Source organism: Staurois parvus, unplaced genomic scaffold, assembly GCF_062004578.1.
Source record: "Staurois parvus isolate SC_StPar_1 unplaced genomic scaffold, SC_StPar_1.0 ptg000155l, whole genome shotgun sequence".
Classification (NCBI taxonomy): domain Eukaryota; kingdom Metazoa; phylum Chordata; class Amphibia; order Anura; family Ranidae; genus Staurois; species Staurois parvus.
The window spans coordinates 1835462-1863167 of NW_028317951.1; the positions used below are offsets into that span (position 1 = coordinate 1835462).

At 40.3% G+C, this 27706-nt stretch overlaps 1 protein-coding gene across 1 annotated transcript in view; it reads right to left on the minus strand.

Annotated features, from left to right (window-relative positions):
* VEPH1 (ventricular zone expressed PH domain containing 1) overlaps positions 1 to 27706 on the minus strand; it is a 468187-nt gene that overhangs the window by 106229 nt on the left and 334252 nt on the right. Inside the window, exons 10-11 of the mRNA XM_089675407.1 lie at positions 14809 to 14948; positions 2626 to 2760 (exon numbers count right to left, since the gene is read on the minus strand). Coding sequence (XP_089531533.1) covers positions 2626 to 2760; positions 14809 to 14948 — 275 coding nt within the window. The remainder of the gene's footprint in view (positions 1 to 2625; positions 2761 to 14808; positions 14949 to 27706) is intronic.

Sequence of the window (27706 nt, forward strand, 5' to 3'; positions counted from 1 at the left end):
GTCTGTGGCACTATAGGTCACAGCAATGCCCTGTGTTCGTGGAACTACAAGGTGCAGCAATACCAGCTGGGATGCTCAAGAGTGTTCATGATCCAACATAGGAATCCACCACCTTATATGGATGTGCACTCACCAGAACGTTACTTGTATATTAGCATTAATGCTGATCCTTATGGGGGGGGGGGTCTCAGGAAATAAATAGGGACCGGACTTTTCCAGGGTCAGGGCTATGCAAAACCAGCAAAAGATCCTCCTAAGGGGAGAAGCTCACCACAGGAGCCGAAGATATGGCAATATAGTGTAGTATTTATTGTATATAGTTAAAAGCAATTCACGTGGATACAGCAAAGAGTTAAATGCATAAAAGCATACCAAAATGGCTGCAGGGGCGTGCCCCTGAAGACATGCATGCGCACAAAATGCGTTGGGTGGAGCCTTACGTGCTCACGTCACGCCGCTGCGGTTGGAGCTCGAAACAGTGGCCATTTTGATTTAAAAGAAAAATCTTTACGTTTCAAACATTTACATGTGGAAGATATTTATTCCTGTGAATGAAAATTCCATGAGAGTTAGACAAAATTCCATCACTGGGTTTCAGTATTTCTCTATGCATTGTGAGTCTGGAGGAGCAGGCATTCCTAGGCAGGCTGTATTTGTATACATACTGCTCTGGATAACACCCATATGTGATGCTGAGCACCCATGATTAAAAAATTAAAATCCAGTGAAAGAAAAGGGAAGTTCAGGGACAATAAAGAATGGGGATGAAAGGTTTGGATCATGCAGGACATCCTCCAGCCAGGAAATGAGACTTGCTGTAGCTTCTAATTCACACTGTGCTTGCAGTGTGCCATTAAATCAGATGAAAGCAAGAGAGAAGCCTGTGCAACTGCAGAAGACTGAGACTTTTAATTGGCCAGTAGGAAGGAATTTTCATGTAAATGTAGTATTATTAATATGTTTGATCAACCATTAAAGCTGAAAAACCACCTGTGAAGTCCCTGAAACATTTCACATTTTCTAACATAAATTTTTTGGTCTACTTAGATTGCAATTACATTGCATGCTGCTCAACTGAGTTGTAATTAAAGCGGAGCTTCACCCAAAAGGAGAAGTTCCGCTTTAAGCCTTTGTCCCCCGCTCCCCATTAGGTCCTTTGGAGAGCAGGTACCGAATTTGATAGGCACCCACTCCCGCTTCTGCTGCGAGCACCTAGGCGATTGGAAGCGGAAGTTGTCCCCTACCCTCCCTCTCCATAGTCTTCTGGGACATGTGACAGGTCCCAGAAGACTATGGAGCCATTCACAAAGTGCAGCGCTTTTCGCACATGCGCAGTGGGCACCCGGCCGTGAAGCCACAAACTGTCACAGCCGGGTGCCCACATTGATGATGCCTGTGCCAGGGAGAGAAGATGTCTGATGAAACCAACGGTTGTGAGGACACCTCTGGACTGATGGACAGGTAAGTGTCAGTATTTTCAGTCAGCAGCTAGAGTTTTTGTAGCTGGTGACTTTTATTTTTTTTCCAGGTAGAATAATGTAGGCAAAATCTATTGTGTATGACTCATGGTAACTGAGTCTGTGATTAAGGTCAGGTTACTGCAGGTCAAGCTGGATGACTTAACAGGATGAGGCCCTTTCACATCCACCTGGTTTTGGAGGACCATGGAAACCTTCCAGATGCCAGTAGGCAGAAGAGGTGGATACCTAATCTGCATGTTTGTGAGAGTCTAACAATCCTAGGTTTGGAGGCTCTGGTAGAGTGGTGGACTAGACCATAAATATGGGATACTCAGGCTGGCTGTGAAGTCAGGTAGAAGACGGAGGGCTGAGGAGACTGTAGGTGGCCTGGGAGAGGTCCACTAGGTCTAGGGGGGGGGAAGCTGGCCTCTAGGCTAGGATCAGGCTGGGTCAGGAGGATCCATTCAGAAGTATGGCATGAACAGGATCAAGACCTGGGAGCAGTGAGAGCAAAGAGGACAGAGTGACTACATCAGCACACCTTGGGATTCACAAGGGGAGAGACTACCACATGTAGCAAGCTTTCAAATGACAGCGCTGTGCTTAATCCTTGTCCTGGGAGATCTTCAGAGCAGCCAGGAGGGCTGGTAGTGTCTGCAGACTGTGCAGCTGGGAGCACTTCTACAGGGGAGAGGATACATCTCTACATTTAGTTTACGAGGCGCTAAGTTGATTTCAGAGAGGCTGCGAGTTCCTCCCCCGTAAGGGGCTATTGCTACTGATCCCCAAAGACTGACTGCTTTCAAGGAAAAACACAGTCCAGGATCTGTTTCTGTAAATAGGAAGGAAGTTGTCAATGTGCATTGATTCAGTCAAATTGGGTATCTCATAATCCCTATTACCCTATCCAAGTTGTTTCCCCTAATAAAATAACAAAAAAAAACAACCTCATGGACTGTTCACTGACTGTGGATGAAAGTGTGGAAAATGTGTGTTGCCTGGCTGTGCAGAGCTTAGGGGTACCTAGAAACACAGTGGCTCTTGTGAGGGTAGCGGTACACTTGTAACCAGACTTTTTCCCCAATTTCCTCTATTGAATTTTGTACCTTTTCAAACATTAGCTCATGCTCTTTACAGTGCTGAAATGGTACTCAACAAAAATTACCTTTTTATGAGGAAACATTGACTGAGTGATGGATGCTTCAAAACTATGTGCTCCTTTCACTTGTGTTTTCTCCCACAGCGTTTTCAGGACTTGCATAGAAGTAGTATGAGTGGACAGTGGCTCATGCAACAAACTCTGGTGGAATAAATACGAAGAACAATGATAAATAATGTATTGCTGTGGAACAAGTCATATATACAGTACACATGGAACATTTACTAACATTGTACTGAATCTGTCTTTCTGCCATACAGTTCCACAATTATACTAAAGTAGGAAAACTGTTGTAAAGGTCAAATAACATTTTTTTATTTTCGGCCAACAAATTGGAAAACATCCTCAGCCAATGTCCAGTTTTGAGGATTCCCACCAAGGTCCCTTTTCATCAATGATAAATGAGAAGAGAGGTTCCATGTCTTCTGCCTTGGAAACATACTGTGTTCAAAGGGGTGATGAGATTAACACCAAGACAGCCTTCAAAGCCAAAAAATAAGGAATTTGTCTATGAACTAATGTACTTCTCTGCATGCTTTCTCCAAGATTATTACAGATATACCACAAAGCACAGATAGCTCATGACCTAAGCAACTCAGTTAGGTCACCTTCTTGTCCCTAGCCTTGGTTGGCACATGTGAATGCATGATCCCTGGTTGGACCCAAAACTGCTTCTTATTCACCAGTCTATGTGCTGCTATGCAGGAGATTACAAGAGCCTGAAATAAAGTCAAATTCGGGAATTCATATCTGGAATTAAATTGATTTAATACATTTCTGATTATAATAATCACTGTATTCAACTGCATTTATTAATGGCATGGACATATTCATTTACTATTACAGGAATTTATATAGCGGCAACAATTTTTGCAGCACTTTGCATACTGTACATTCACTTCAGTGTTTAAAGTTTTTTTTTTTTTTTGCATACAGTATGGAACAATTAGACACTTTGCCAAATATTCATTGCTGTTTGTGTTCTTGCAGGGAGATTTACCCCTATATTTGTCCAGAAGACCATTGTCACAGATCCAGAAACTGAGAGGGAATCCAAAAATTATGAGTTGTCATCAGAGTAAGAGATAAGAGAAAATACTATTGTTCTGTGACAACCCTGTAAAGAGACTCTGTCCCCTACTGTTCTGTTGCCTTTAGCTAGTTATCATTGTTCTTATCTTTTTTTTGTAGCCTTGAGCTTCAGTCATCAGTTACCCCAAGGATTCCTCTTTATATGTGGGACCAACTGTTTGATAACATTGTTGTGCACCCCTATATTCTCTGTGATGTCTGTGGCTACCAGCAGATTATCTATTTCCATCTGGGAAGCAATACCAATGTCCTGCACATGCGCTTTAGCTGGCCATAGCCTCAGGAGATGGGCTTGGGAGTGCACTTCTCCCATATAGAGTGTCAGTTTCAATGGCAACATCCTCAACCATATGAGAAGTGACTAAAGATTGTGATAAACAACACAGTATGTGGCTCTCTCTGTCTACTGGCACACTCCAACATGGTACCTGTGAGGGAGCTGCTGGAGAACATACTCTCTTGTGACAAAAGGGAAGGGAGGAAGATGCAGCTGAGCTGTGGAATCAACCCGCATTCTCAGCATTTTCTAACAAACAGTGCAAGTTTTTAGAAATGATCCGTTTTATTCAAACTTGGTGACAGGGTATCATTAGGCTGGGAATTTTATTGTAGAGATTTCTTCTCATTTCCTGTTGTGGCTCCCAGAAATCTTTGAAAAGTTTATTTTTATCATTTCCTGTTCTGTCTCAGGGAGGAAAGTTTGGAGTTTAAATGTACTACAATGAGTCTTTCACCTCTTGTCATATACTGTCCATGTATCTACAGTAGTGCTGGCAATGCAGTATTCCCCTTAATAGGAGACATAAATCAACTGTGTGATTATACAAGCAGACCATTCCACTTACACTCAGCCTCAAAAAGTTACTGAAATGGTTTGTCTCAGAATCTGCAGTAAAGAAGCAGTTAGACATCTGATGAAACTTCTTTCCTTATCAATGCTTGATTTTTACAAAAAATGTTCATTAGTAATTTGTTTTTGAAGGCTTACGAGCAGGGGCGGACTGACAACTCATGGGGCCCCCGGGCAATAGGGGATCATGGGGCCCCTGTGTCCTTGCCCAAACTCAAAAAAGCCTATGAAAAAGGTACCAGGGGCATCTCATGGGGCCCCCTACTGACCCTGGGCCCTCGGGCAGTGCCCGAGTTTTCAAATGGTCAGTCCGCCCCTGCTTATGAGACAGAGTAGGTTCTGGGATGCACTCAGGGCTGAAATTCAGTAACCCCCAAGCATTATTTCTGTGCATGTAGAGGTTTTCCATAATCTCCCAGCAATATGTTACTTTTATAAAATGATACTACGTTCCAAATCTTATCTCCCAACTCAACAACTTCACTTCTATTTATGCTAAAATAGAAATAATGAGTTCTTAGCTGATATAATGTGACTTTATATGTATTGAAGCAAGATGGTCTACATCCCAAGACAGTTTTATATTCTACTTGTACATGGCACTTTCCATGATAAGGATTTAATAATGTACTGATAATGATGCCCTGACATTCTAACACATACTACCGCATGTGTAGGTGTGTCAACTGATCTCAGGAAATGAATAGTGAAAAAACTGATACATATACAGTAATTGTTACAAAGATTAAAAAAGTAAAGAACATACTTTCAAGCTGACATTTTGCCTTGTGCAGTAAAAGTAAAATTGCTACATTAGGGGGTTTATTTATATATTGTTTCACACAACAGTCACACAACTTTCACCCAGGGTTCATTTATATTTCCAATGGAATCCAATTTAAAAAAATGTATGAAGCCTGGGTAAAAACATTTATGAATGGGTCCCTGTTTTAAATAAAGCCTTAGCTTAAAGTGTCACTAAACCCAGGACCCTGCATTCACTATAGCTGGCTCCCACAGTACATACAACATGGAAGTGCAATTATTGTAGTAGATATAAACTTCTAATACCTTTTCTCAGCAGTTAGAGCAATCTTGTGACTTCTATCAGTGTCCAGCCGAGCACATGTTAAAGCTTGTAGGATAAGTTTTAATTTTGCTCTAGGAGGATGCAGAAACCCTGACCTCTGTCTTGACACTGCTGATTGGCCCTGTGCTGATCACATGCACTCTCCTTCCCCAAAAAAACCCTCTCGCAATACACTAGAAATACACACCAAACTGAGCATGTGCAGATTGACTCCAAATGATATGTTTTATCAGGAGATAGGAGTTGGACACTGGAAGAAGTTGAGGATCAGAGAAGCCCTGATTGTCCTATGAGGCTGCATAACCCCTAACCCTCTGTCTGGACAGCGCTGATTGGCCCTGTGCTGATCACATGCACTCCCCCAAGAAAAAAAATTCTCTAGCAATACACACCAAACTGAGCATGTGCAGCTTGCCCCCAAGGCTCTGTTGTATCAGGAGATGGATTGGGGATTGTGGAAGAAGGGGCGGATCATAAAAGACTGGATTAAACAGCCTTTTTACACAATTCAGAGGATTAACTGCTTAGGGTCCACATTGAGTATAACAAGCATGCTTTACTGCATATACAGACTGATTTTACTGTTGTGGATTCAGTAACACTTAAGGTAAACACTTCACCTAAAGTTTTTTTTTCAGACCTGCACAAGGGATGGTGCTAATGTTCAATGAGAAGTGTCCCTTGTGCTGGTGGCTGCTAGACACTCATCAAGATGCTTGGCTATGCCTGCTCTTTCCCCTCTTTTCCATTCATAGAAGTTGTACTATACTGTAGCTTCCATCACGGAAGAGCACTTATAGATGGAGGATGGGCGCATGAATGAAAGGTGCTGGATATGAGGGATGGCAGATGAAAAACCTATACAACAGCCACCAGCACAAGGGATATTTTTTACGAATATAAGTACTGTTCCTTGTGCTGATTTAAAAGAAAAAAAACTAAACAAAGGCTTTAGCAGTATGGTCAAATCTTTTTTGGCCATTCTTCTGTTTTGGGTCACAGAAGTGCAGTTGTGCTCTCCTAACACCCAAAATCAGCTGACAGCAGGTTAAATCCCACTATTGGCTGATGTCACAGAGCCGCTCCAGGCTCTGAAAGGATCTCGATCATATTGTCAGGATCCAGCCTGATGCCTGATCAGCAGCTGGCTCAGCCTCTCAGCTCGTGGCTTAGAGTTGAAGCCAGCCGTTCTTGCCCCCTTGCCAGTCAGATGCTCCAGTGAGAGCTGGAGGGGCAGAGCTGAGAACCAGTGGCTGACAGAGCTTAGGGGATTTAGGAAGTGTCAGTTTTCATACAGATTTTAGGGGATTGATTCTCAGGATCTGAGTAGTATTCAGCAGGTCAAGCAGCAGGGAAGGTGAGTATGTACTCTGTACTTTTACAGGTATGCCTTTACTGAGAACATTTTATATAGTGACAGGGTCACTTAAACTGTTGTGTAGAACAAATATAGTTACCTCAATATACATTGATAATTACAAAATATTTAAAAAAAATAGGGTTTTAAAAAAATTAACACACATTCACAGAAATATTTACACCAGGCTTCTTTACGTACATATATGCCTAAAAGAAATCACTGAAAATACTACATTTCCCCTTTAAGAAGGTTGTTTTTAATTATACATGTATACAAGGAAGCTATATTTGTTGTTCACATGAGTGGGCCAAACTTCCAAATTTGTAGCGCTGTGCAGTGACTGTTCCTTTTTCCCCTCACAATGTAATCCCATCAGTATGTTCAAACCTACTGCCAACAATAAATTATAAATGTGGCCTTTCCTGCATTTAACTTAATTGCAGCAATTGCTTAGCAGGGACATTTAGGCCAGTGCCGAAAGCCACTAAAAAGACAAACTACAGATTTGTACACAGTAACAATCCTAAAAATAAAGCAGCTAGTGTTTAAATTTGGTAAAGAGTGCATCATTTATTACTTACAAGAACAATTCTACAGTAATAGCTCAAAATGTGTTATAACTGAAAACATATAATTGCTACATTTTACGGAAACTTCATTTCTTGGCTGCAGTTTACATGACATATTGTCTTAAAGTGTTACTAAACCCAGGACCCTACATTCACTATATCTGGTCTCCCACAGTACACCGAACATAGAAATGCAATTATTTTAGTAAATATAAACTGCTAAATACCTTTTATCAGCAGTTAGAGCAGTCTTGTGACTTCTATCAATGTCCAGCAGAGCACTGGTTAAAATTTGTAGGCGTTTTTATTTTCCTATGACTGTGCTATGAGGCTGTGTGACCCCTGACCCTCTGTCTGTAGAGCACGGATTGGCCCTGTGCTGATCACATACACACTGCCCAAAAAAACTCTCTAGCAATACACACCAAACTGAGCATATGCAGACTGCCTCCTAGGGCTCTGTACTATCAGCAGATGGATTGGTGACTATGGAAGAAAGGGAGCATCACAGAATACAGGATCAAAATGCCTTTTTAGATGATGCAGAGGATTAACCCCTTAGGTTCCACAGCAAGCATAACAAGCATACTTTACTGCATATACAGACTGATTTTATTGTTTTGTTTGGATTTTAAAACCTATCAAGGGAATTCACTCTTTAGAATTCCTTTGTGCCTTTTCAAGACAAATGCTGGTGCAGTTGACAGATTTATGCACCCATTGACAGGACAAGTACATGAATCTGGGGATTCACTATGTGTGGAGGTGCATTGAGGCCAGAGTGCCCATCCAGACAGTCCAGCAGCAGGGTCACATAGTGCAACAGCAGGGAGTTTTGTATCTGGGGGGGTTGAGCCTGATGTGCAGCAATGGATACTAGTTCCCCATCAGGTTCATTCTTGTTGTGATTGACAGCAAGCAGTGGGTAGATCCTTAGCCAATAGACAGTCTGCTATTGGCTATGTTATATACCTACTGCCTGTTGTCAATCACAAGAAGAGAACAAATCTGATGGGGAACTAGTGTCTCAGCTTCCCCATCAAACTCTGCCACCTGCAACATCACTGGTTGCTAGGAGGGTGTTGGTTATGAAGCTGACAGCATCCTTAATAACCAGTGGTAGGGAGGAGGTAGCTGCGGAAAGCATGCTACTCTGCTACATTGTGTACAGAGACTGGATCTCTGCCTCTGTTCTCCAATTTAGAGTAGGTTTTAGTTACCTCCAATTTTGTAATCTGTGAACTGAAGGTAATTATCTTTTAATTTGGTGAATTAATAGCGCCAATATGTAAAAGAAAAGAAGGGATTTTTTAATCTGGCACAGGCTATTTTCAAGCGCCATGCTGCCATAAAAGTGTCGGTAAGCATTTATTGAATTTCTCTGTATGTGTGAGCTACGAATGTACTTCTGTGCAGTGAATTTCTTGCCATTTGCTTCACTGTAAACCACTGTAAATCTAATTTTTTTTAACAATGGAACACTTCTGTAAAAGTTACTACATGGATGCTTCCATTATGTACGCATAATTACATGGAGCATAATTACATGGACCATGCTTATAATCATGTGATATTGAAACATTACACATTACATATTAACTATAGTATTTCCCACATATCTGACCACAACAAAAGGACATGCCTGGTTTCAGGATTTGGAAGTAAGCAAGTGCATTAGCAGGTCAAAAGATTTTTCTGGTCTTTTAACTTTGGTCTTAATCTTCTTGCTTTCTGTCTTTAAAGTATTGTTTTGTATACTTTTATGGTCACAAATGTTATATTTTTTCCAAAATATCTCTTAAAAAAGAGCTTGGGTCTTCCACATATCACTGAAGAGGGAAAGTAGAATAGACCTTGGGTGTTAATTTCAAAATGCCGTTTAGGATCTGAAATCTAACACACTGCTGCAAATGACAAGTGGCTGCAGGTGATCATCTCTCTATTCAGCTCTCCTTCCACTCTGTAGCATGCACTTTCTACTACTCCTTCTGACAGTTGTGTCCTCTCTCTTTAAACTCTCTTTCCTTCACCCTTCTTCTCCACCCCACAGTTTATATATAAATATATATATGACCTTCCCTTCTGTCCTCTCCCTATTACTGCACTCACCAACTCCTACTAATTTTAAATCCACACACTAATAAGACCTCCAGGACACTGACACATGCCCTTTTCATATATAGTGCACTCCCATATTACCGCCCGAATCCTTCTGCTTCTCCAAAGCTCTGGAGATATAACCATGGGCCTCCATGATTTAACTGTGCCCAATGCTCCCATCAGCCCACTCCCTCTGGCAGCAACTGCAATCCACAGACCGTAGTCTCCATTCCTCTTCCTCCCAACACCAGCTTCCCCTTTTCCTTTGTCCTCTAGAATACATGCTCTATCTGTAACAACTCACCTACCTCCACAACATCTTTATCACAAATTCCTTTAACCTCCTTGCCATTACCGAAACCTGACTTCATGAATTCAACACTTCTTCCCCTGCTTCCCTTTCCCTTGGTGGCCTTCTCTGGACTCAATCCCCCAGGCCCAATGGATGGAAGGGAGGTGGAGTATGAATCCTCCCAGCCCCATAGAGCACCTATCAGGTACTTCACCCACCTCTCTCTCTGACAAACTCCTCTTTTGAGGCACATTATATTCGTCTATTTTATCCCATTTCTCCAAAAAGTGCTGTGATCTACCTGCCCCCTGGACCAGTAAAAATCTTCCTTGATGACTTCTCTGCCTGGCTACCCTACTTACTCCCTTCTGAAATCCCCACAATCATTCTCGGTGACTTTAACATCTCTGTTAATGCCAATCCTTCTGCTACTTCTAAACTTGTTAGTCTAGCCTCCTCTTTTGACCTGAAGAAGTGGATACAGGCTTCTACTCACTCTGATGGCAACACCCTTGACCTTGTATTCTCTTATCTATGCACTGTCTGCAACCTTTCCAATAATCCTCTCCCACTCTCTGGTCACCACTCTCTCCTTGTCTTCCACCTCCTCTCCCTCCAACTGCCTAACAGTTAACCATAGAAACCTTCGCCACCTCAACCCTTCTCTCCTCTACTCTGCTACTTACCACCTCCATTACAAAATCTCATCCCTGTCCTGTCCAAATCTAGCCATGGTCATTTTCCCTAGACAAGCTTGCCCCCCTCACTACACACACAATTAATTAGGCCCTGACCCCTACATCTTTGGCAAAACAGAGGACACCAAAAGTCTAAAAAAACATAGCTGAGCTCTTGAGCACCTGTGGTGTAAGACTAAGTCTTATAAAGAATTCAACCTATATAAATATTACCTCCAGAAATACTATTCCTGCCTCCACATTTCCATGCAGACCTATTTCATCACTCTTATTAACAACTTCTCATCCAGTTCCCGTCAACTCTTCTCTACCTTAAACTCTATTCTTGTCCTTCACTGCCTCCACCCACTAACTCACTTACTGCCCTGGAGATAGCCAATTCCTTAAAAAAAGATTGACACAATTTGTGAGGAGATATCTGATGCACAGATATATCCCCCACTTAAGACTTCATGTCCACAGATACAATCACTACTTCTCGCATTCAACCCTACTACTATAGATGAGGTTGCTAAACCCTTTTCTAATGCTCACCTAACCACCTGCTCTCTGGACCCTGTTCTGTCGCAAATGCTACAGTCACCCTCTGGCTCTATCCTCTATCCTATACTCTCTAAACTCACATCTTCAATCTCTCCCTCTCTTCTGGCATCTTTCTTAACTCTCTAAACCATGTACTAGTCACCCACACACTTAAAAATCCCCTACTAGACCCCACCAATTTTAACAACCTATGACCCACCTCCTTACTCCCTTTTTCCTCCAAACTCCTTGAACACCTGGTCTACAACCAACAGAGTGACCATCTTACTGAGAACAACCTTTTTGATTTCACCCTCAACTCCCCACAGAAACTGCTCTCCTTAAACTCACAAATGATCTACTAATGTCTAAAACCAATGGACACTATTCTGTACTCTTACTTCTGGACTTCTCTGCTGCCTTTGACACAGTGGACCACACCCTCCTCCTCTACAAACTCCATGCCTTTGGACTTTGCAACTATACTCTTTGCTTGTTCTCATCCTATCTATCGTACCACACCTTCAGTGTCACTTACAATTCTACTTCCTCTTCTCCTCTTCCTTTCTCCACTGGGGTTTCCCAAGGTTCTGCTCTTGGACCCCTCCTATTCTCAGTCTACACCTCCTCCCTGGGTCAGTTGATTGCCTCCCATGGCTTTCATTACCATTTCTATGCTGATGACACTCAAATCTATCTCTTTACCCCTGAGCTAATGCCATCAGTCTCATCACGCATCACTAATTTACTAACAGATATATCAGCCTGGATGTCACACCACTTCCTGAAATTCAATCTATCCAAAACCGAGCTCATAATATTTCCCCCCCTATGTGCCCTTTCCCCTGACTTCTTTGTCAAAATCAGCGGCTCAACCACCAACCCATCCCCACATGCCAAGGTTCTAGGTGTAATCCTGGACTCTAAACTATCCTTTTGACCCCACATCAAATCACTGTCCAAAGCTTGCTGCCTCAACCTCCGCAACATCTCCAAGATACGCCACTTCCTAACCAATGACACCACAAAGCTTCTAACTCTTCTAACCCTTCGGTCCATCATGAATGTTGCTGCCAGACTCATCCACTTTACCAATCGTTCCATTCCTCTCTGCCAATCCCTCCACTGATTTCCGCTCACCCAGCAAATTAAATTCAAGATAAAACAACTTATAAAGCCATCCACAACTCAGCCCCCTGCGACATCACTAACCTTGTCTCAAAATACCAAACAAATTGTTCTCTTCATTCCTCCCAAGACCTCCTGCTCTCTAGCTCCCTTGTCACCTTATCCCATGCTCACCTCCAGGAATTCTCCAGAGCCACTGCCATCCTCTGAAAGTCCCTTCTTCAATGTGTCTGACAATCCCCACTTTTAGATTATCCCTGAAAACGCATCTCTTCAGAGAGGCCTATCCTGCTCCCACCCAACAACTGTACATGTATTTTCTCCATCAGCCCATCTCCCATAGTTATTACTTTTTGAATCTCTTGATCCTCCCTCTTAGATTGTAAGCTGTAATGAGCAGGGCCCTCTGATTCCTCCTGTATTGTAATTGTACTGTCTGCCCTTATGTTGTAAAGCACTGCGTAAAATATTGGCGCTATATAAATCCTCTATTATAATAATAATATTAATAATAATTCTAGACTAGATGCATTTTTGGGGAGTTTATTTAAGATTTAGCTGTTCAGACAAAATGTCTCTGATGACTGCTATTCACTGCAGGTTTACTTGTCTAGTAAATTAAAATTTTCTGCAAATAAACATCTAAATCTCAAAATAAATATATTAATATGGATTGTATATACATAAAAATTGCAAAGTATCCTTCTGTTTGACTTCACTGTTTGTTAATACATTCAGTTTTATACATAAATAAATATACAAAAGATATAAATTAATATTTTCCACTATCTTGTCCTTAGACAAATTATACTGGAAATGATGGGACTCTTTAATAGTGGCAATTGCTAAAATATAAACATAGCTTTATCTATTACTAGTTAATTACATTTAACTGGCTGCGTGTCAGGGGTTGCCGACCCCTGCCTTATGATTTGGTGTTGGTTGCTATTTCTTTTTATCTGGACCATCACAGTGATTACACCTTGATACAAGGAAAATATATCCTGGAATGCCTAGAATATTTGTTGAAGCACAATTTCTTTTCATTTGATGGGGATTTCTTGCTCCAGAGATATGGGGCAGCTATGAGTACCCATTTTGCACCCTCTATCACCAACCTGTATGGTGTTGGTGGGAGAGGACCTGCATCTTTGGAGGTATAAACCCGTTCAGGTCATACATCCAGTGATGTGAAAATATTTTTAAAAACTACTTGTCCAAGGGACTAAATCAGGGTCCCAATCTACTTGTCCCTCATAACAATCTACTTATCCTGATAAAACAAAAAAATAGCAAAAACCATATTTAACCACTTGCCCTCCTGAGGATTTACCCCCTTTCCTGACCAGGCCATTTTGTGCAATTTGGAGCTGCGTCACTTTAACTGATAAGCGTGGTCATGCAACGCTGCACATAAATGAAAATGATGTCCCTTTTTTCCCCACAAATAGAGCTTTCTTTCCTTGGTATTTGATCACCTGCGTGTTTTGAATTTTTTTGCCCTAGAAAAAAAAAAAAGACCGACAATTTTGAAAAAACAATATTTTTGACTTTTGCTATAAAACATATCCACTAAAAATCAAATTTCATCATAAATTTAGGCCAAAATGTATTCTGCGACATGTCTTTGCAAAACAAAAATCCAAATATGTGTTATAGCGTCTACAAATGGCGGTATATGTATTAGAATTTATTTTATACTAGCAATGGCAGCGATCAGCAACTTATAGCGGGACTGCGGCGGGCATTCTGACAATGGGTGGGAACTGACTAACTGCCACTGACATCCCAATGACACTAATAGAGTGCTAATAAAAAGCACTGACACTGTACTAAGGACACTGGGCAGGAAGGGGTTAACATCTGGGGCGATCAAAGGGTTAACTGTGTGCTATGTGTTGTTTTACTGTATGTGATGTGTGTGTTTTACTAGGAAAACATGCTGCTGTGTATTTCTCTGCTGTGCTGTGCAGAGAAATACAAAGCAGCATGTTATTGCTGACAGGAGAGAGACCTGTGTTGTTTATACACAGGTCTCTCCCCTGTCACTGTTTCTCTGTGATTGCCAGGTGCTGGCAGGGAATCCCCAGCCGGGACCTGGTGACTGACATCTGTAGCCGCCAATGGTGGCGCGGGTAGGGTGCGTGCACGCACGTGCCCTCTACCCAGAAATGTAAACTCACGTATATATATATATATATATATATATATATATGTGTGATTTTGTGCGGGCCTACTGCCCTGTAGCAGTATTTCTGCTATAGAGCAGCGGGGAAACAGTTAATATTACAGAACAAGTCCAAGTGAATGTAACTAACTACTACTAGATATATCATGACCAGGATATTTGAGACCTTCACAGACACAATCATAGCTTTATTTTACCCATTAAGACTTTATCAGTAACTGACATAGGACTGCTAGTATAGGTCTATCCTGAGTGAGAATTCCCCGTCTCAATGTACCTACAGTACTGGTGTTCACTCACCTGCTGAAAGAGAAACATAATGTGGATCCAAATCTGTGGATGTCGACTGATCAAGACAAAACTGGATTTACTGTAAAGGCAGTAGTGACCCTTCATAGGACAGCTAAAGAATAGCTTAGCCACACAGCTTTTAAATGTATCTAGAGGAAAACAACAGATTCCCAAGTGTAAATATATTGTTGCAATAATGTTCATACACTTAATTTGTTTTTTTTTTTATTTTAAGTTTACCAAATCAACTCTTGTATCATGGAAACAAATGTTACACGTTGGTTCTGTAACTGGCCAGCCCCAGGCCATGGGTAAATTATATATACCTTCAAAATGAAAAGGATGATTTGGTCATATTAGTCAGTAATTGGAGATTCAATGAGCCAGAAACAGATGTACTGTAGGTGCTATTTTGTTCTTTCTTTCTGTCTAGATTATACATGACATTAGTAGGCTAAAAATTCACAGGCCTAGTTTACTGCTGTGTAAGCTTTGCTATATTAACCAGAAATGTCCACCTACTAGAACTGAGGAGACAGAAGACCAATCACACTGCATTTCAAGATATTGGTGGGTCCTGGTCAAACATCTCATGAGTGGGTCTACTCAAACAGCTGCTATCATACTAAATATTCTATATCAAAGAAACCATCATTAAAATGCAACATATGTTTCATTAAAAGAAGGTTTAGGGGTTGATTTATTAGAGGCAAATAGACTTTTTTGCAAGTGCAGTTGCGCTGATTTTCCCCAGAGCTTAGTGAAGGTGGTGAAGCTCCACTTTGTAAAGAATACCCAATAAGGTGGAAGGAAAATTAAAAAAGAAAAACAGTGTTTTTGCTTGAACATGAATCAGCAGAGCTTTACCACATTTACTAAGCTTTGGGAAAAATCTGTGCAATTGCACTTGCAAAGTGCACATCGTATTTGTATTAAGTAAATCAACCCCTATGGCTCTAGCTAAAATGAAAAAATACTTGCTTCATCACTTTCAGATTACACATCTTTAGCCTGGGTTCACACTGATGCAGTGTAAAATTTGCACCGGTTTCTGTACGATTTCCCCATTCACACAAACCATTGCAGGTTTGTATTTTAAATTAACAACACCCTGAAATCAGTTCGCAAAACACGGTGCGATGTGCAGAATTGGATCGCATGGGTGTGAACACAAATGCGTTCTGATTCTAGTGCGGACCAAAAAAGGGTCCTGCACCTTTTTGGTGCAAATGTGGTGCGATTTGAGCCATACAGAATTTGCATGTGATTTGCACAGGAATGCGGTGCGGTTCTTGTGCGAATCACATGCGGGATGCCGCACCACACAAGTGTGAACCCAGGCTGAATCTCACCTGATGACCAAAATCTCCACCGCAGAAATAAACACAACCAAAATTAGTACAAAGTTACTAAGACTGCTAAATAAATGAATAGCAATTTTAGAAACTAGGTGCATGCTGCAAACTCTTTGTATACAGAACATCTCAGAATTTGACTGTCCCTTCCTTCTACCAGACGTCATCACAGAGCTTAAAGCATTTTTAAACCCAAAACCAAACATTTATTATATTACATCTTACCAATCATTAGATATGGTGGCTGCATTAGTTTTCTTCTTTGTTTGGCATTTTTCCCTCTGTTTTCACCTGGTGATCTGACCAGTAACACACCTCTTGTATTACAGTGCCCCCACTCCAGAGTAAGGAGCAGAGGGACACCTTTGAACAGTAACATATTTAACTTGGCTGGGAGGGGAGTGTTTGGCATACTAGCAGATTTAAATGCACTAACAAACTGAAGCAAAACTCCAGCCAACACTTTATAGGCAGTTACAGCAAATTATTTTTTTTTCCTTTTGGGATAATGGATAAAAAGCTGATCGTTGTAAGCACCCATATCAGTGTTAAATGGATTGTCTAAAATTTCTAACTGCTACACCAGGTGACAAAAAGAAAGAAACCCTAAAAAAGAAAACTAATGCAGCCACCACATTTAAGAAGTGGTAATGTGCAATATATTAAATGTTTGCTTTTGGGTTTAATACCTCTTTAAAGCCAAATTATTTTGCATCATCTACATGGTTTTTTTTTTTCTTTTATGGCTGGTTCCTGTGCGAATCAGTGCAGTGTGATTTTCCCATTCAAATTAATAGGTTGAAATCACAATCAATCACACCAAAAGTATTGTATGTTCTTTAAATATCTTAATAGTAAAAAGGTCCGGTCCGAGCATGTAGGCCCTTTATAACATAATCTAGAGTGGGTGACTGGGGAGAAAGAGAAGGCAAATTTATTAAATACTTTCTTCAGCTCTGTGTATACAAAGGAGCATGGGGGAGCTCTTGTCCATAATGGGCATGGTATTGACACAGCCCCAGATGATCCACATTGGCTCACAATTGATATGATCCAAAAATATTTAGACATAATACAGGTGAATAAAGCACCTGGACTGGATGGGATACATCCATGGGTCCTTAAAGAATTGAGCTCTGTCATTTCAAAGCCATTGTTTCTAATTTTTAGGGACTCTTTAATGACTGGCGTAAGGCCAATGTGGTGCCAATATTTAAAAAAGGGTCAAACTCTTTACCAAGTAATTATAGACCTGTTAGTTTAACGTCCATAGTTGTGAAGATACTGGAGAGTTTAATAAAATACCACAAAAGATGAGTTCTAGCTGGAAAAAATATTTTAAGCAACAGACAGCATGGATTCATGAAAAACAGAAGTTGTCAAACAAATCTGATCTCTTTTTATGAGGAGGTGAGCAAAACCTTGGACAGAGGGATGGCGGTGGACGTGGTATACTTGAATTTTGCAAAAGCATTTGACACAGTTTCTCACACAATGTGTAAGGTAAAGTTTACAGTAAAGTTTATAGAAAACTGGCTAAAAGATCATATTCAAAGAGTAGTGGTTAATGATTCATACTCTGAATGATCTAGGGTTGTTAGTGGTGTACCCCGAGGTTCAGTGTTGGGTGCACTAGGGTATTTCCGTTAGACTACCACTTCCCTGTCCGAACACAGATACACGGACACCACCACTGGCCATACAAGACTAGACGAGATCAGTCATGAAATAAATCAGAAAATAGACTACTTTATTTTAACACAGAGACAAGATATATACACAGGGCGGGGCAATACACACCCAGTAACAATAGACACATCAGCAGACAGTCCCATTAGGGGGAAGGGCTGTTGGAAACACCCCCCACCAAGCCAATACACAAACACATACTTCCCATAATAGTTTGCTCCCAAGCAAGACACACAATAGAACAATCGGATACAACCACATGGCATTAAACAATGAACAACCCCCCCCCCACCTATCTCCTAGACATGTCTACACAATATTAGGACATTTCCCCCTGCACCCCTAACAGGTACAGGGTGACTTCCACATAAGAGGGATATGGGGAGCAGAGACAGGGGTCTCCCCACCTCTCCAAAGTGAGCTGTGTTCCATGGGCCCTCCACCCAAAGTGACTCCCGTCACATTGGGACCCTTACTTTTTAATATATTTATAAACAATATAGGGTCTGGGATTAAAAATCCAATTTCAGTCCTTGCAGATGGCACCAAGCTGTGCAGTGGAATAACGTCCTTACAGGATGTCTCCAACTTACAAGCCGACCTCAATGCACTGTTTAATTGGGCAACTATGTGGCAAATGAGGTTTATTGTTGATAAATGTAAGGTTATGCACTTGGGGGGCTAAGAATATGCATGTATCATACATACTAGGGGGGGGACAACTGGGGGAATCAATGGTGGAGAAGGATCTGGGAGTTCTGGTAGATCACAAGCTTAATAATGGCATGCAATGCCAAGCTGCGGTTTCTAAAGCAAGCAAAATCCTCTCTTGTATTAAGAGGTATAGACTCCAGAGAGAGAGATATCATATTACCCCTGTACAAATCATTAGTAAGACCTCATCTGGAATATGCAGTTCAGTTTTGGGCACCAATTCACAAATAGAACATTGGGGAACTGGAGAAAGTACAGAAAAGAGCAACTAAACTGATAAGAGGCATGGAATAGCTCAGCTATGAGGAAAGATTAGAGGAACTGAATGTATTCTCTATTGAGAAGTGGAGATTAAGGGGGGATATGACCAACATGTATAAATACATCAGTGATTCATATAGTGAACTCGGTGTAGAGTTATTCATCCTGAGGTCATCACAGAGGACAAGGGGGCACTCTTTACGTCTGGAGGAAAAGAAATTTAATCTCCAAACATGGAAAGGTTTCTTCACAGTAAGAGCTGTGAAAATGTGAAAGACTCCCTTAAGAGTTGGTTCTGGCTCAGTGGATTGCTTTAAAAAAGGCCTGGATTCTTTCTTGGATACACAGAATATAACTGGATACTAACATCTATAGGTAAACTTGATTCAGGGAATATCTGATTGCCTCTTGGGGGATCAGGAAGGAATTTTATTCCCTGCAGGAGCAAATTGGATAATGCTTTGCTGTTTTTTTTTGTCTTCTTCTCGTTCAACTGTGGGTGTAGGATTAAACCTTTTTTTTTTAATGCTTGAACTGGTTGGACTTTTGTCTTTTTTCAGCCAGACTAACCTTGTGACTATGTATGTACTACTTTTCAAAACCGCACAACACAGAATCGCATGGTAATGTGGTACCACGTAATGCAATGCAGACAAACACACTGCAGTTGTGACCTGTATTTGGGGTGTTGTTAAAATTATATTGACACCCACAGCAGAGCACACACACAATGCAGTTTGAAAGCGGTGTGGGAAACACGCACAGTACTCTGGTTTCCTGCACTACGTTGCAGTGTGGACAAGCCCTTGGAGAGATATTTTAAAAGAGCTTCCAAATGTAATGGAATGCAGAGACTGATTTCTTGTTACAACTCAAAATTTTCAGTTGGCTATGACAAACACACCTTCATGCTTAGCAATCAATATATTCTTAACTGAAAAAGGTAAGAACTGGTAATAAAGTTTGCAATGTCTTTGCAATGAACATAGTTCAACTTGTGTTTTTCTTTAATGTATGTGCTTATTGATACAAAATATCTTCTTATTGTGATATTTCATAAAGTTAATAAATTACATTAGTAATAATAATATATAAAAGCAAATAGTATTGGATGGACATAGCATATATTTTAGAGATGGATAGATGTGTATTGACTTTTTTTTTTAACTGGCTAAACGTCACAATCTGTGCCTCTTAAGATTCCTACCTTCAGTATTTCAAGACATTTCACAGGAACACCGGTACAAAGGCCACTTCTATCAAATGACATTAAAGGAAAGCTATTTAGTGTGCGCAGCTTGAAAATTATACGCTGCTATAGTAATAATACTAATTGTTCATAGTTCTAAATAATTTTCATTTCATGGGTAACCACATCTAAACTACTTCCTAAATACAAAGCTATTATACTTTATAACCTCTGGCATAGTGGAAGCCATTTGTCATTGACGCCAGGATACAGAATTGGGTAATGCAAGGATTTCTGGAAATTATTATTATTGTACTTGTGGGAATAGTAACGCTGCTCAGTGTTTGTTGTGGCAAGATGCCATAATCCTAGTTGATAAAGCGAATATTGAATATGCTTGCAGTGTAATCCATGCATTTCACAATACCAAAATGTCATGTTAGTCAACAATTTTCACTTGGAAAAAGACAGTATAGGCAAAGAGTCTTTGTATAAAAAGACTGATTTCACCATATTTCAGGCATACTTTCACAGTATTATAGTAAAAAAAACAGTAAAAAAAAGGAACATTTCTTCTTCTTTCAATCATTTGCACCACCCACAGCAACATGTTATCATGCAGCAAACACAACGTGGCTTAACGCAACCTTAAGTCATTTTGACTGGCATCCCATTGCACCTTTTTTTAAATTTATAAGTTTTATTAAATCTTTCAGCAAAGCATACAAATCATGTAACCACAAAAAAGAGAAATGAACAGAGCATATGACATTCTGGTTCCAGAGCAAAATATATAATTTGACCCATGCATCCTCCAGGTTTAACATATGGAAACCATAGTTAAGGTTAATATAAAGAAGTAATATGATGCCATCGCACCTTTATAATGTGTGTGCACTAGAAAACACCATACCACAGGTGTGCTGTAAATAAATGTAGCCTGCACCATTTTTTATGCATTGTGGTGTGTTGCAGTTCATTTATTTTGAATGGACTGCCTAACAACCTTTTCTGGGGGATATTACAGTTCCTTTGTATTACTGTGCTGTGGGTGCGGTACCTACTTCAACTTCTGATCTCCATTGCATGGGAGAAGGATGGTAACTAGAAAGAGGTCGTCTGCATCAGTCACCTCCTTATGTAGGCAAAAGAGGCAAAACTAACTATTTTTAAATGCCCACCATTATACTCTCTTTCTGGACCTTTAGATGTACAAGATGTCCCAAATGTCCCACTGCCCTCACTCCTATTTTTGTAGAACTATATGACCATATATGTCCCCCTGGATATTTCTCCTGTTGACCCTTCTGTCTGTATAAAGCTGTAAGACCAAGCATACCTCATTGGCGTGTCTCTTATATTTCTTCAACTAAACTTACCAACATATTTAAAGCGATATCAAAGGTATAATTAAAGAAAGTTAACAAACATGGCCTACTCTATGCAATGGTTTTGCACACAGCAACCTTGACTCTCATCTTCTCAAGTTTTATTACGGTGCTCTGGCTCCTTCTCCCCACTGAGTGTCCCCATAGCAAGCCACTTGCTATGGGGGCACTTGTGCATGCTTTCTCCCGGGCCCCGCTCTGTGTGTCCATAAGACACACAGTGCGTGGCTTAGCCCCGCCCCCTGCTTCCTCCTCACTGGCTGTGGTTGACCGCATCAGAAGCCAATGGATGCTGCTGTGTCTGAGCCAGTGAGGAGCCAGGAGAGCCTCAATTCTCATGAACATTGCTGGATCAAGATTAGGCTCAGGTAAGTATTAGGTTAGGGGAGTGGGCTGCACACAGAAGGTTTTTCACCTTCATGCATAGATTGCATGAAGGTTAAAAAACAACCTTCAGCCTTTACAACCACTTTAACTGGCATCTATTCTGTAACTATCTCTACCAGTATGCAAGTCTCAAGATGCCAAACCCCCACATTCTTGGAAATATCCTTCTCCTCCTGGACTAGTTGCAGCCTAAGAGCAGAAATCCACTGTCCATGCCACCCTCTCCAGAATGATGTCCCTAGTAACACACAATCAGATTTTCACATCTATACACTTACCATCACATCATAAATATTAACGTAAACCAATAATGAGGGAAATACAGAAGCTGTCATTGATGGTGTCCTTCTTTAAAAAAAAGCTAATACTGACCCTTTGGCTTTAATACTTTAAAAATCATATTATGCAGATCAGGTAACTCAGATGTTCTTCTTGACATTCTTGCTCCAGTTCAGTTGGTTGGATTTGGTGCAGGGAAACTGTGGATCTTCAGTTTTCTTAAGAAGTGTTGGGCTTCTGGTGTATTGCTGTAACTTCAAGAAGGAAATGGCTGCCCCCCGGTAACCACTAGCATTTACTACTTCATCAGGGATCAGGGTAAGGTAGGGGGGCTTTTTACACCATCAACCCCAACCCCAGTCCAGCCTAAAAGGTAAGTACCCATTTCTTTCACATTACTTTTTTGTTGCTATCTCTTACATTTCTGAATATTTTTTTTATATACTCTGTAAATGTTTTATGCTTAATATTTACTGTATGAGACATAAGTCAGGGTATTAACTAATGTTTGCTATTACTCTACTGTACTTATAAAATATTTATATTAGTATGCTATAGAAAGTGTTATAGAGTAACTCCACTTTTGTTGTAAAAGAATCAATCCCCATTGCAGGGAATTTAAAAAAACTTCGTAGCAGATTCCTACCTGTTTCTGCTGTGTCTCTTGGATACTGATTCTGAAGTGATTTGATCAGTTGAAGCACTTGCAGTACTCTAATGAGGAAATCATCATTTTAGAAGTGATTAACCCTTAAGGAGCATTTCACCAAAACTTAATTTTTTCCTGCAGAGAATGCCTAAAATTTGACTTGTATATTAGTGCAGACTTCTGGGAATATCAATCAGCCAATCACACAAGCAGGAAACGACAATAGTACAACAAGAACAACTGTGTACAAAGTTCCTCCAACTTGCCATATTGTATTGAAATTTACAGAACGTTGCAGAAGGATTTTGTCCAAACTTGGACTGTTCAGTGTTTAGCAAACAGACAAACTAAATGGGGTGTTCACCCACTCATGGAGCCAAACCTTCAGCTGCTTAAGGTATTACTACTGCTGCCAAATGGGAGAGCTTTCTTTTCAGGGTTCCTGGTTGTTCAAAGCCAGTGGCTTCCAGCATACTAATAACCGGTGATGTGTCCCTGGTCCCATTCATCTACCAGCCAGCAGCTGAATATAAAGAAAGGGTTGGCAATGCTGGCTGAAATCACTGACCATCATATGGGACTGACTATATTTGATCAATGCTTTCAACCAATATCACCACCCCTTTGTTTACAAGCAAGTTGCTGGCCTCAGGTCAGTTGAAACCAAGAGTGTGATGCATCCTTCATCGTGACTGACAATTAAACTATATCACTGTACAACATAACTGATGATGGATTTATACCATGGGACTTTTTTTTAAAGGACTTGTCACACATGTTTGTGTTTATTAACATTGACATTTTTTATGTGAATAAGGAATACCATGTACCCCTTACTCATTCATGTAGGGGAGGGTACATATATCTAGTGGCCCTCCTTTAGGTCTAATATGAATGACAAAGGGGTGCCTGATGCAAAAAACAAGAAAAGAAGGTGTAGGATCCCCCCCCAAATCAATTCCAGACCCTTACCTGAGCATGCAGCCTGGCAAGCTAGCACAGGGGTCAGCCAATGTGTGCCCCCCCCCCAAACAAAAAACATACCAGGCCAGAGTCCCTTGATATAGCTTTTTAGAATGAACCCCTCATCTTTTTTCACTTGCATGGAGTTCCCCTTAACATCTATACCAAGCCCTCTTCTAGGATAAGTATCTGGTATAAATTAAGGGAAACCCCCACCACTTTGTACACATTTCATGAGCAGGTTTAAGGCATCCACTAAGCAAATTTTGTAAAGACATTTTAATGCTTCATTTTAAGCTGTAAGAGCCAATCAGAGTGCTCACATGATATAAAAGCTGCACCACCTCCTAGGCATTGGAAGACTACTGAAAGAGGTTAAAAGAGCTGCTCCCTGCTGAATTGAATTTTTTAGATTTTTTTTTGCATTGGTACATGTCCCTCCATGACAGTTCCCAGTTCCTCATTCCTATTAATAATAATAGACAATCCTTTGTCTATTAGCCCTGAAAATGGCCAATTTTTTAAAGATACAACTCCTATTGACTTCAATTGGGTTCCTAAAATCATTCGAAGTTAGAAGAAGTTTGAAGGACATCCTTTGCACCTAACCGAGGCTGGCTCCTCACTAATTCTCACTGGAGAAATTTCCTATTACTTCCTGTCCCAACCAAAATCTACTCAATTGGCTCATAAACCACAGTAAAAACTATAAAGAAGCCCTTTCCTTTCAGCGCACTACTTACTATGTTTTGACAGGAGTTCAGCTTTAGCAGAGTGTTATAAGACTAAATACAGCCAGATTTAGCAAAATTCTCATTAGGCTTCTGGATGTTACTGCAACATCTTGTCACAATATTCTCCCTCCAATGTGGTCCAGGTTACTGCTGATCACATATGATCAGACAAAACTGAGCCAGCTTTCAAAAAATAGAATGACTAATTTATCAAAATCTTTACTCCTGCAATTGTGTCATGTAATTACCAATTTTTTTACCCCTGAAATTGTGTTATGTAAATGCAATAGACACACAATACATCAGCTATAGTTGTACAAAGCGTGGCTAAATAAAAACACAAATCGTCCTGGTGTTTAGTTCGATTTTTAGTTTTCTTCCTATGTATTATATCTTTTAACTTCTTTTCTATAAAAGGAAAACCTGGAGCACAGTATTTCCAAGAAACAATAAATTCATTCTTCCATATTTTGGTTCATATTGTTATAAACCAAGCAATGCAATGGTTTTTCTTTAAGTAACCAATGACGGTGATGCTTGGAGTTGTCAACCAGCTGGCCTCTATACACAGCTGAGGTAGGATGAAGAAATATATAATTAGGTATAGTGACTCATCAGGTTGCTTGGTTCCATTTTAACACACTGTGTATGGAAACTGGCAACCTACTCACCCCACACATAATTTTATATTGTTAATGTTATCACTTTAGCAGCCAATCACATTTGCAGATTCCATATAGACTTCTTTGTTGTTGCACAATTCTTGGAAATGGACTAGTTGTGATCTCGCAGAATTAGCTATACACCATGTGTTCCAAATAAATTCCTGGCTCTTGGTATGCTTACATTTTGCGCAGAGGTACGCATGAAGACTCTGCAGGGGATCTCCTTTTTTTTTACATCTATTTCCACATGTGCAATCAATTACAAGACTGACTCATGATTCAATACCATCTATAAATCATAATAACAACCAGACCTGAGCACAGACCTTGCAGGCTGGTTAGGGGCATTTTGTACTTGTATAATACCTGACATTGTTACCAGACTGTTTTCATTTAAAGTAGCTGAACAACTTGGAGAAATTATTACTAGAACAAACAATAAAGCCGCAAAATTGTGTTTGTACATGTAATTATCAAATTAATTTCATTTACTGGTAATATAGTAATAGGAAGGAAATGGATTGGGGTAGGTCTGAGAATTCTAGAAGACCTGAATGAAAATGATGAAATAGACAAGGGTGGTTAATAAAAACTGTCAATACAAATGGATTAGCTTTATATCACAAAATAGTGGAAAGTGAAAGGTGTTGCTTCTGCATTTGCCCACATGCAATATTTTACTACTTCTGGGGTGGGGGCTTGCAATCCTAGATATTTTGTCAGTAAGGAGTAGAAGCATTAATGCAGCTCACCTTTTGGCAAAGTGGAAAAAAAACTTTTAAAAAGTTTTATCAGTGTTTTTTCGGGTTTTTTGACAGAAATAGAGTGAAAACGGACCTTGCAAATAATGCCCCAGTTGATAAGCCTCTACACAGTATATATAAATTACAGATGCAAACAATTATTCTTTTTAGGTGGACACAAATGTACTACCAAGTTGAAATAAATATATGCACCCACTCATAGTAAAATATCTTAATAATGAGCACTGTTGTACAGGGAAAATGTTAAACACTATGGGGTTGATTTATTAAATCTGGAGAGTGCAAAGCTTGGTACAGCTTTGCATATAAACCAATCAGCTGCCATTTTTTGTCAAAGCTTATAGTGATTGTAAAGGCAGATTTTTATTTTTTTTTATTTTTTAATAACAAACATGTCATACTTACTTGTAACCCCGATCCTCTTCTCCTGGCATTCCTGGTACCACTCTCATGCCAGGCTCCCCCACAGTATTATTATTATTATTATTATTATTATTATTATTATTATACAGTATTTATAAAGCGCCAATAGTTCGCTCAGCGCTGTACATTACAAAGGGGGACAGAACATGTGACAGAACAATACCAATACAATGCAAAACATGAGGGGATCGAGGGCCCTGCTCTTTCGAGCTTACAATCTAGGAGCAGCTTGCTATGGGGGCACCAGAGCAGGCTCGCTCCTGAGATGCTGCTCTGCGTTTCCATTCACACACAGACACGGCTTGGCCCCACCCCCACTTTCTCCTCATTGGCTTACTGGCTGTGATTGACAGTATCGGAAGCTAATGGCTCCCACTGCTGTCTAAGCCAATCAGGAGGGAGAGACCCTGGACAGCCAAGACTCTTATGCACATCACTGGATTGAGATGGGGCTCAGGTAAGTATTTAGGGGCTGCTGCACACAGAATTTTTTTTAACTTCATGCATAGAATGTATGAAGGTAAAAATGTTGAGCCTTTACAGCCACTTTAATTGAACAAGCTGAACTTAGAAGATGACTACCATGCACAGCTGCACCAAATTTTGCGCTCTCCAGTTTTAGTAAATTGTCCTTGTGAGAAGTAGTAGTTTTTTTTCCATAGTTGGATGCTGGATGCTCACAGGAACATGGTTGTTGCTGAACACTAAATGGAAGCAATGATGGGCTAGGCCATCATAAATGTCATATAAAAATCACATTAAGGTAATACTATCAACAAAAACAATTCTAAAAATGCATTTGCCTACACCAAGAGCAGAAATCCACTTCCCATGCCACCCTCTACAGAATGATGCCCCTAGTAACACACAATCAGATTTTCACATCTATACACTTACCATCACATCATAAATATTAACGTAAACCAATAATGAGGGAAATACAGAAACTGTCATTGCTGGTGTCCTTCTTTAAAAAAAAAAGCTAATACTGACCCTTTGGCTTTAATACTTTAAATATCATAGTATGCAGATCAGGTAACTCAGATGTTTTTCTTGACATTCTTGCTCCAGTTCAGTTGGTTGGATTTGGTGCAAGGAAACTGTGGATCTTCAGCTTTCTTAAGAAGTGTTGGGCTCCTGGTGTATTGCTGTACCTTCGAGAAGGAAATGGCTGCCCCCTGGTAACCGCTAGCGTTCACTACTTCGTCGGGGATCAGGGTAAGGTAGGGGGGCTTTTTTACACCGTCAGTCCTCAGCTCAGCATAAAAGGTAAGTACCCATTTCCTTCACATTACTTTTTTGTTGCTATCTTTTAAATTTCTGAATGTTTTAATATATTTGGTAAATGTTTTATGCTTAATAGTTACTATATACTGTATGAGACATAATTTATTTGATGTGGGCAAGTCAGGGTATTAACTAATGTTTGCTATTACACTATTGAACT